Here is an 11716-nt window from a genome sequence, read left to right as displayed (position 1 = left end):
CACGAACGGATGGTGCTTTTACGTGTCACCGGCACGGGGGCCAGACAGAGCTGGCAAACGGCCACGAACAGATGGTGCTTTTACATGCCACCGACACGGGGGCCAGACAGGGCTGGCAAACGGCCATGAACGGATGGTGCTTTTACGTGTCACCGGCACGGGGCCAGGCGAGGCTGGCAACGGACACGAACGGATGGTGCTTTACGTGTCACCGACATGGGGGCCAGACAGGGCTGGCAAACGGACATGAACAGATGGTGCTTTTACATGTCACTGACATGTGGCCAGACAGGGCTGGCAAATGGCCACAAACGGATGGTGCTTTTACGTGTCACCGGCACGGGGGCCAGACAGAGCTGGCAAACGGCCACAAACGGATGGTGCTTTTACGTGTCACCGGCACGGGGGCCAGGCCAGGCTGGCAACGAACACGAACGGATGGTGCTTTTACGTGCCACCGACATGGGGGCCAGACAGGGCTGGCAAACGGCTACGAACGGATGGTACTTTTACGTGTCACCTGCACGGGGGCCCTGATGTTGATCAACCTCAATTTGGTTTGATCTTGATTTTGACTGTTCTCACTGGTCTTGCCGGGTTTTCTCACGCACAGCATACCTCCAAAGGTCTCGGTCACTGGTCATTTCCTTGGTGAGACCTAAAGTTCGAAGGTCGTGCTTCACCGCCTCGACCCAGGTTTTCCTGGGTCTACCTCTTCCACAGGTCCCCTCAACTGCCAGGGTGTGGCACTTTCGCACACAACTATCTTCACCCATTCTCATCACATGACCATACCAGCGCATACGTCTCTCTTGCACACAACAACTGATGCTTCTTAGGTTCAACTTTTCTCTCAAGGTACTTACACTCTGTCGATTATGAACACTGATGTTACACATCCATTGGAGCATACTAGCTTCATTTCTTGCGAGCTTACGCAAATCCTCAGCAGTCACAGCCCAAGTTTCACTACCATGTAGCATGGCTGTACGTACACATGCATCATACAGTCTGCCTTTTACTTTGAGCGAGAGGCCTTTTGTCACCAGCAGGGGTAAGAGCTCTCTAAACTTTGCCCAGGCTATTCTTACTCTAGCAGTTATACTTTCAGCGCACCCGCCCCCGCTACTGACTTGGTCACCTAGGTAACGGAAACTATCAACTACTTCTAGCTTTTCTCCCTGGAAAGTGACGGAAGTTGGTCTCAGAGCATTTTCAGTGTTAATTGTTCCTGAGCATCTGCCACATACAAAAAACCATCTTCCTAGTTAGCCTTCCTTTGACATTGCTGCACCTCTTATGTGTCCATAGCTTACACTTGGTGCATCTTATAGAGTTTCTACCTACACCTTTTCTACAGATCGAGCAGGGCCATCTACCTGAAGGCGTTTGTGATTGGTCTACCTTCCTACTTATTAGGACTTTGGTTTTGGCTAGGTTGATGCTAAGGCCCTTCGATTCTAAACCTTGTTTCCATACCAGAAACTTTCTCCTCTAGTTCTGATTGAGACTCAGCAATTAGAGCAAGGTCATCAGCATAGAGGAGCTCCCAGGGGCATCCTGTCTTGAATTCCTCCGTTATTGCCTGGAGGACTATGATAAATAGGAGGGGACTGAGGACTGAACCTTGGTGGACCCCAACCTCTACCCTGAATTCTTCACTGTACTCGGTGCCAACCCTCACCTTACTAGCAGCGTCTCTGTACATGGCTTGTACAGCTCTCACTAACCATTCCTCTATCCCTAGTTTCCTCATTGACCACCAGATGAGGGATCGGGGGACCCTGTCGAAGGCTTTCTCCATTTCAACAAAAGCCAGGTATAGGGGCTTGTCTTTGGCTAGGTATTTCTCTTGCAGCTGTCTTACCATGAAAATAGCATCAGTAGTACTTTTCCCTGGCACGAACCCAAACTGCATCTGATCTAGGCTAACTCTCTCTCTAATTAGTTGGGCTATAACCCTCTCCGTAACCTTCATTACCTGATCCAGCAGCTTGATACCCCTGTAGTTATTTGTATCTAGGGCGTCACCTTTACCTTTGTAGCAGCTGACTATTATGCTGCTACACCAGTCATTGGGAATGACTCCTTCGTGTATCACCTGGTTAACTATACGGGTGACTAGGCTATAGCCGACACTACCAGATATTTTGAGCATCTCTGCAGTAATTCCTGATGGGCCTGGGGCTTTCCCTGTTTTCATGCTTTTAATTGCCTTATCTACTAAGGAACTGTCAACTCAGATTGCTGGTCCCTCTGTTGGGTCAACATTCGGCAAACTCTCTTTATCCCATTCATTTTCCTCATTCAGCAACCTTTCATAGTGGCTACTCCAAACCTCTCTCTTTGCATCCTCATTTAGCGCAAGTGAGCCGTCATCCGTGCGAACACATTTTTCTCCTACCACGTCACGATTCTCTCTCACACACTGTCTTGCTATACGAAATACCTCAAGTCTTTCATCCTCACGGCGCAGGACATTGGCAAATTTTTTCCTATCTGCTTCCCCTCTGGCTAAATAAACCTGCCTCCTAGCTTCCCTTCTTGCAGTCTGATACACTTCCCTGCTACCACCGTTCTTCCAGTCCTTCCAAGCCTGTTTCTTTTGTCTAATAGCCCTGTCGATTTAAAAAGAAATTTACCATCATTTTTTCCCATTTTTAATGCATTTTTTTCGCTATTATATAAGGGAAGTAACTCACTAAAAATGTCTACGATGAGTCAACGATTTTTAAAAAAATTTTACCATCATTTTTTTTCCATTTTTAATGCATTTTTTTGCTATTTTTTGGCTATAACTCTCTAAAAATACTTATATAGTTATTTCCCTTACAAACCCGAGCAACACCAGGCGATACTGCTAGTATGTTATATTATGAAGAAGAGGAGATAGAGACCTGTAACATAGACAAATGAGAGTTTTCACAAAAGAACCCGCTGCAAGCCACAGACAGATCTGTAGCTGGAGTAAGGTTCCAGTTGGAGGAAAGGTAACATGGAAGTGAAGTACAACAGTGGATAAAGCCATAAAAGCAAAAAGATTGACCTCAAAGGAATGGAAGAAAGATAACAGCAAAAAGCAACATGATGCTGCTAGAAGAGAAGTAATTTTGCACATGTGTCATTGTTCTTCATTGAAAGATCAGAAGTGTGTGGTGTTCTGGATTACAAAATAGAGCCTCGGTGTGAATCAAGATTTTGTTGAGGAAAGGTGAGATCAAAATGGTAACAGTGCACATACCTTCATTGATGGTGAGAAGAAAGAGACTTAGAAATCATTGAAAGTGGAAAATGTATGGAAGAAAGAGGAACTACGCAAAGCAAATCCAACAGAGGGACTTGTTACTAAGGTAGACTGTCATATGGTTGTATCCAAGTCAGATAGAACTTGTACCCAAATGAGAGGAGCAGTCTTAAACATATCTTGGAGAACTCATTCCACCAAGAACCAGCTGTATGGAGATCTCCTGCCTATTTCTACCATCATAAGACTAGCAAAGACTAAAGTTTTATTAAAAGAAGACAGTACACGGCAGCCATCAGTACTGGCAACGACCACGCTAAAAGGTGTTTTTTATGTGCCACCTGCACAGGAGCCAGTCTGGTGGCACTCACAATGAACACGCTTGACTGTTGCTTTCCATGTGCTAGTAAGGTGACACTGGCAACAATCATGCTCGAATGGTGCTTTTTACGTGCCACCGGTACAGGGGTTAGTCAGCAGCCCTGGCAACAATGGTTGGATGGTGCTTTTAACATTCCACTGGCATGAATCTATTATATAAAATCCATTCTGTCTGTCTGTGCGTGTGTCTTCTAGGATCTCGGGGCATCCTCCACCTGATTGCACTCAAATTTGATATGTAGATACTGACGGTATCAGGGCATGTATAAGTCTTGAAAACATTACAAAAATCGATTTCAGGTGAGAATGTAATCGATAAAGCTGTTCCCTAGGTTGTTGCTTTTCATCAAAATTCACCCAAGTTGATTTCCTACATGTTTTATCGGATAAACTTATTATTGTCCCAGGTACGTTCTCATGAATTCATCATGCTTTTCTATCTAGATTTACCTCCAGCTAACCTATTTGAAGGCATCATTTTTGTCCTGATTTTCTTCCATCAACCTTTACATAACTGTACCTTCCATTTTTTGTTGTTTTTGTACAGCTTAAAGGCACGTTTCTTTCCTGCCAAGCTTACTGTTTAAACCATGTTTGTGTTCTCCCAGTCAACATCCTTATCATTACTGGTACTTTAAACACTTTGGTTGCATATTTGTGTGAATAAAATCGTTTTTCTTTGGAATCGAAAAAAGTCTATCTTTATTTCTTTTGCTGGTGTCCCAAATTTAGGTTAAATCAGTGTTTCTCAAAGGGGAGGCTTATGGGACGGTCAGACAAGTTGTTTTGAGAAAATTTGGTTTAAATGTTTGACAACCTAGCACCGTCCATTGGACAGGGGGCGTTTTGCTCGTATATATATATATATATATATATATATATATATATATATATATATCAGGTCATCCCATAAGTTCTGTCCGAATTTTGAATAAAGAAAACAAGTGATCAAATGTTATATTTAATTGAAATTTAATCATCAATGTACTTTCCCTGATTATCTATGACTTCCTTCCATCTATTTACAAGCTTTTTAAACCCATCAATGTAAAAATCTTTTGGTTTCAAAGCAAAGAACTCTGAAATGTCAGTTTCGATATCCTCCTGGCTTGCGAAAGTTATGTCCCCCAAATGATTCTGTAAACTATGAAACAAATGGTAGTTTGAAGGAGCAAGGTCGGAAGAATAAGGTGGATGAGGAATTTTTTCAAACCAAGCTCTTCGATCTTCTGTGATGTGATCTTTGCAGTGTGGGGTCGTGCATTGTCCTGATGAAATATCACTCCTTTTCGATTCAGTAAAGCGGGTCTTTTTTTCTTCACTCCATCAATTCAGACAATTCATGAGGCACCCATTTGTCAAGTTTAGGAACCTTTCCAAGTTGTTGAAGATGACAATGAACAGTTGTATGGTTTGAACTAAGCTTTATTGCCAATTCTTCAACTGATAATGCAGAATTTTCTTCAAGTAATGCCTCAAGGAGCTTATCATCAAACTCAACTGGACGTCCTGTTTGATCTTCATCTTCAAGGCTGAAATCTCCACTTCTGAATTTTGCAAACCATCTTCTGCAAGTTCTTTCATTCAAGCATTGTTTCCCATAAACTGAGTGTATGTTTCGAGTAGCTTCAGCTGCAGTTTCCTTTTTTTGTACTCATAAAGCCTTAAATGCTCTTTGGATACTTCCATGCTAGAAAGGGTTTTAATCAAAGAAATTTTAATTCTATTATTCTGTAAAAAAATATTTAATTAGTTTAAATGTACACAAATGCATAAAAATAATTTTTTAATTGCACTAGACATTCTAAAATACTATTAAATTTCATTCAATTTTAAAAAAGGTAAAATCAGACAGAACTTCTGGGATGAACTGATATATAAGGGCATTACAGTCTCTGCTTTTACTACAAATCTTTTTGACTTCTTGACTTATTGATTTTGAAATATTCCTTTGAATATATTCCACATCAAAAGCTTATTTTAGTTCAGATACTGAAAGTCCAAGGAGCGACAGATTTCTACAAAATTCTAAGTCTGGTGATACCAGCCTAAAAGTCATTACTTATCCAAAAATCATCATCATCATCATCATCATCGTTTAACGTCTGTTTTCCACGCTAGCACGGGTTGGACGGTTCGACCAGGGTCTGGGAAGCCAGGGCTGCACTAGGCTCCAGTCTGATCTGGCAGTGTTTCTACAGCTGGATGCCCTTCCTAACGTCAACCACTCCGCGAGTGTAGTGGGTGCTTTTTACGTGCCACCTGCACAGAAATATATATTGGTACAAACAGTTGTATTAGATGAACCAAATAGATTAATGTCCTCTGTTGATTGGCAAAGTTTTCTTAAAAATATCCGTCAGCATAAATATATTTTGCTATTCACTTTCTTGTAATTAACAGCATGGGGCTGTTTATAAGTGAAAATTATCCAATCATTTTATACTTACACCGAGAATGCTCATTTCTCTCAGGGCACTCTGCAAGTGGTAGGCATTGTTGCACTCAAAAACATTTTTAGTTTTACATTAAGTTTTTGGTTATACTTGATGGTTGTTATGTAAGAAATGAAATAATATATCAATGTCTATAAATAAATGGTAGCAGACGTTCTGGTGAAATCGGCGTTCTTCGAATTTGCAATTAGGCATATTTATCTATATATTTCACTGAGGATTAACCAAGATTTAATTGAGGGAAAACAAGAAAATTCACAATCACTTCACCTGCATGAAAATATTTAAAAAGACGACAAATTGATTCTCTCTCTTACTCTTTACTCTTTTACTGGCCATGCTGGAGCACCGCCTTTAGTCGAGCAAATCGACCCCGGGACTTATTATTTGTAAGCCCAGTACTTATTCTATCGGTCTCTTTTGCCGAACCGCTAAGTGACGGGGGACGTAAACACACCAGCATCGGTTGTCAAGCAATGCTAGGGGGACAAACACAGACACACAAACACATATACACACATATATATATATACACATATATACGACAGGCTTCTTTCAGTTTCCATCTACCAAATCCACTCACAAGGCATTGGTCAGCACGGGGCTATAGCAGAAGACACTTGCCCAAGATGCCACGCAGTGGGACTGAACCCGGAATCATGTGGTTGGTTAGCAAGCTACTTACCACACAGCCACTCCTGCGCCTATATTCAAAGGGAAAACAATCCAAGAGGTATTTACTTCCTAAGGAAATATCTGCATTATTTACAGATAAGTAGTAACATAGGAAAGGAAACATATGTATACGTTTATATGATATAAATAGAGAGAGAGGGGGAATGGGGAGAGGCAAAGAAAGGGAACCAGACAGTATAGCATGATTAACGAGAGAGACAGATTTATGGTCAGACGTAAATTTGGGAAGTAGAATAATTCAAATTGGACAAAAAAAAATACTATACTAAAGTAAAAGCTTATTCATTAGAATGTATCAGTACAATTTTGTCTTCCTCGTACTTACCTTGTGTTTCAAGCTTTTCAGTGGAGCAGCCAATTCGTAAGTTGTTCAGTTTTATTACTTTAATTTTTCTTTTGCTTCTATGATTTTTTCTCTCTCCCTACACCTACATAGACACACTCACACACTTATGAATGCATGTATGCACATGCACACACACACACACACACGCATGCATGCACACATATATTCTCTTCTACGAAAGGCGGTGAGCTGGCAGAAACGTTAGCACGCCGGGCGAAATGCGTAGCCGTATTTCGTCTGTCGCTACGTTCTGAGTTCAAATTCCGCCGAGGTCGACTTTGCCTTTCATCCTTTCGGGGTCGATAAATTAAGTACCAGTTACGCACTGGGATCGATGTAATCGACTTAATCCGTTTGTCTGTCCTTGTTTGTCCCCTCTGTGTTTAGCCCCTTGTGGGTAGTAAAGAAATATATATTCTCTTCTACTTTTAATTATTTGAAATTCACATGTTGAACTTGAGAAAAGTCTTGCATATTTTTAGTGTTCTGGTTACAAGGGTTAGCTAGTTGATTTCTTTTCCTGGAAACCCCAGCTTATCCAGATTGTCACTTAGGCATTTACTCATAAAACCAAGAGCATCAATAATTATTGGCATAAATGTAATTTTATATTCTGGGTATAGAAGCTGGAGGTTTTAAAGCGGTCATCCATAGTCATCATATTATCTATCTGTGTGTGTATGTATGTATGTATGTATGTATGTATGTATGTATGTATGTATGTATGTATGTATGCATGCATGCATGAATGTATGTATGTAGATAGATGGTTAGATAGATTGATAGATATACATAATACAAATATGTGTGTGTGTATTATATATATATATATTCTTTTATTTGTCTCAGTCAATTGACTGTGGTCATGCTGGAGCACTGCCTTTAGTCAAAACAAAATGACCCTCTTTGCAAGCTTATTCTATTGGTCTCTTTTGCCGAACCGCTAAGTTATGTTTCTAGTTTGCTTTATGGAATTTCAAGCTGGAAAGATTTTGAGAGTCACTTGTAGGCTGCATGTCCATGGTTTCCTTTGATTTGTACATGGTGAGCTCTACCATGTTGTGATCCGAGAGTAGCGTCAGTTCACTTTCACATTATGGATGAGATTCATATTATTTAGGAAGCAGAGATCCAGTATGTTACATGCCCTGGTTGGCTGGAGTACTATTTGTTCCATGTACAAAGTGTTGATGAGGTTCAGGAGGGACTTCACCTATCCTTGTTCACATCGTGCCATTCCTGGAAGAGAAAGGCCCTCAGGCCATCTGACATCGGGCAGATTGATGTCTCCCATAAGAAGTACACTTATGTGTTGCTCTAATGTAACTAGAATTCCTTCTATTTTTGTAAGGAGGTCTTCAAACTTGCCTACATGGCTTGGGGCATCTGGAGGGCGATATGTAGCACATATAACTACATCGAGTCTTATATGTACAATTAGTGTGTCACATACTGAATTTGAGTGTGGCAAAAGGACCTGGGGTGTGAAGTCCTCATGGATGTACATAGCAACTCCTCCATGACTCCTTTCTTTCTATACATAAGGCTTGATTGTATGCAACAAGGTCTCTCAAGAAAGGGATTTTTGTCCTGTTACTGAGTGTTAGCAGTCCTCTGATGTTCAGTAAGAGCACCGATGTGATGGCTGTGTTGTTGCCAGTGGTGCCCGCCTTGGGTCTATTTGCTGTGGTAGTCTTGTGTAGTGGGGATAGTCCCATCTGTGAGTTTGAAGTAGCCAGGTCAGCTACTGTACAATCTTTTGTGCCATGCACAAAAAGATTGTTGTTCAACAGCTGCCCTTTCAGCATGTTGATAAGACTGGTTTGTAGCATGCACTACATCTGCATACCTCCGTTTGGGGCAGGTGGTGCGTAGTCCTTTCCTTTTGGCAGGTGGTTTCCACCCTGTTTCGTGTTTGTGTGGTGGGGTCTTTGATGGGCAAAATGACAGCTTGCACCCCTTCTCCATGCCAGCAGACACCTTTCAAGTAAAATTTGCATATTCGTGTGTGCTGTCTCTTTTAATCCTTTTTTGTTATATGGGCAGTTAGGTTCGCTTCTTTCTTTGGCTGTTTTATCTTTTGTTTCTGCTCTTTTTAGTTGTTCTTTCTTGGCTCTTTCACCTACATGGTTTTTCGCTTTGATGGTGGTAGGGGCACTTGCATTTGGGTTTACTTTCTGGGTAGGTTTCTTGCTTGAATCTTCTTTGTTTTCTTGAGTGTCTACTAAGTGGGGGTAACATCTTTCGTCTTCATCTGTGCCTCCATCCTTATCATCTTTGCTGTGTTCATTATCAAGGATGGGATCAAGAGTGCTGATGTGGGATCGGTTGAGAGCATAGGAGCATGGAAACTCCTGCTTCTTTCATTCTATCTGTGCTAAAGTTCTTGTGTAACCATTGCTCTTCAGCACAGCTGTGATTATGTTATTTGGGTTATCTCCTTCTGCACAGTGTCAGGCTGTCAAAAACAATGCTAATTCCATGCTCCACCAGTTTCTGGACATTTTTATGGATATTTTATTTCTCTCTTTTTTAATTTAATGGGGTGATGGAGAATAGTAAAAAAGTAAAGAAAGAAAGTGTGTCTGTATATTGAGAGGCTGATAGAAGAGAGAGAGAGAGAGAGGGGGAGGGAGTATGTATTTATAATAGAGGTTGAGGGTCTGAGAGAAGAAAGACTGTGTGTTGGAGAGAAGTGAAAAAAATAGCATAAATACACATATAAGATCACATATATAAACATATGGAAATATGCACGTAAATACACATCCACACAAATATAAGTGTATACATGCATACATATACAAGGATTCTACCTGGGTCAAAAAGAGTGAGGATTCTCTTTTCGATGTACCGATAGGGGCATACGACGGGACTGAGTTATGCGTGCTCATAGGGGCTTATATTTTGCACAATCTAAAGCTAGAATTCCCGTTTATAGACGCAAGATTATATAGGGATGACGGCCTTATAGTCACCCATAATTTAAACAGCCATGAATAAGACAAGCTTAGGAAGGATCTAATTGCTTTCTTCCAAAGGATAGGCTTACGTGTTACGATAGATACTAACCTGAAAAGTGTAGATTTTTTAGATGTAAATAGGGATCTACAGTCGGATAAATTCAAACCTTACCGTAAGTCTAATGATAAACTGTCTTATATTAGCAAAGAATCCAGTCATCCGCCAGTTATTCTCAGGAACTTAGTTAGTAATGTAGGTAGACGAATATCGTCAGTTTCTTCGGATGAGGCAGCTTTCTAAAATGCCACATCTTATTACAATAGCGCGTTAAGGAATAGTGGATTCTCTGAGAAGATCCAGTATAACCAATTTAATTCTAGCGGTAATGCTACACGTAGAACTAGGACTAGGAAGGTTTAGTGGTTTAACCCAGCTTTCAATATGGCCGTAAAAACAAATATAGGTAGGGAATTCTTAAAATTAGTCTCTAGATACTTTCAACCTGACCATAAATTTTATAGAATATTTAATAGAAGAAGGCTTAAGATCAGCTGTTCTTGCTGCAAAAACTTCGCCTCTTTTATTAACCAACACAACAATAAGATAATTGCGAATAATCATAGAGCCGATTCTTTTCTTAAAAATTGCAATTGCAAAGATAGGACCGCCTGTCCGTTGGAAGGAAAATGCCTGAAAAAGGAATCGTGTATAGAGCCAAAGTGCAGATAGAAGGCTCACACGAATATAGAACTTATACAGGGGCTTCTGAAAATTCTTTCAAAACCCAATTTTATTCTCATAGTAATTCCTTCCGATACCCCGAAAATAGGACACTGGCAAAATATGTCTGGGAATTAAAAGGAAACGAAACCCGACCTTTCAACGTGACATGGAGAAATTTAGATAGAGCTTCACCTTACAGACACGGTGCGCATAAAAGACCCTTCAAATGAGATTTATGCCTGTTGGAAAAATTTTCTATTTTAGTCTTTATAAAAATTTTATATTTTATTCTTTGAATCAAAGACGCGAACTCTTGAATTCCTGTAGACACGCAACAAAATTCAAAATGTCGACTAACAATATACCATATGGATCGTATATATCTTTTGATTCTTGAACTAGTTTTTAATCACACTGTCGGATTTGTATCTTATAATACAAGATTTATTTCGCATCGCAAAGATATTGTATATATTTCGACATATTTCTTAAGAAATACCTTCGAGTGTTATATGCATATATTATTTTCATGTTTAAGATTCTATTTTTATTTTATTTTATTTCATTTTATTGTATTTTATAAACCCATATAATTGTTTAATTTATAGATAATTCGATATAGGGTGTTCTATTTTGCATGTCTTTTATCTGAATTTTATTATTATACACTCAGCAATTTAAAAAAAAAGTTGTTTGCATATATACGTGAGGACCCAGACATATTTTTATGTGGTTGTCTGTATTGTTGGCATGCATGTGTATTCGTATGTATATGTGTAAGTAAGCGTGTATGTTTATACTTGTGCATACATATACATGGATGTATATGTATGCATGTATACACTTATATTTGTGTAGATGTGTATTTACGTGCATATTTCCATATGTTTATATCTGTGTTTATAT

At 39.9% G+C, this 11716-nt stretch overlaps 1 protein-coding gene across 1 annotated transcript in view; it reads left to right on the top strand.

Annotated features, from left to right (window-relative positions):
• Window positions 1-6937: 6937 nt before the first annotated feature.
• Window positions 6938-11716, top strand: part of LOC115213386 (signal peptide, CUB and EGF-like domain-containing protein 2) — a 156495-nt gene continuing 151716 nt past the window's right edge. The window contains exon 1 of the mRNA XM_036504233.1: window positions 6938-7138. Within this exon, the coding sequence (XP_036360126.1) occupies window positions 7068-7138 (71 nt within the window). The 5' untranslated portion in view covers window positions 6938-7067. The remainder of the gene's footprint in view (window positions 7139-11716) is intronic.

The sequence above is a fragment of the Octopus sinensis genome, linkage group LG6, assembly GCF_006345805.1.
Source record: "Octopus sinensis linkage group LG6, ASM634580v1, whole genome shotgun sequence".
NCBI classification, from domain to species: domain Eukaryota; kingdom Metazoa; phylum Mollusca; class Cephalopoda; order Octopoda; family Octopodidae; genus Octopus; species Octopus sinensis.
This window is presented reverse-complemented; position numbering and strand designations above follow the sequence as displayed.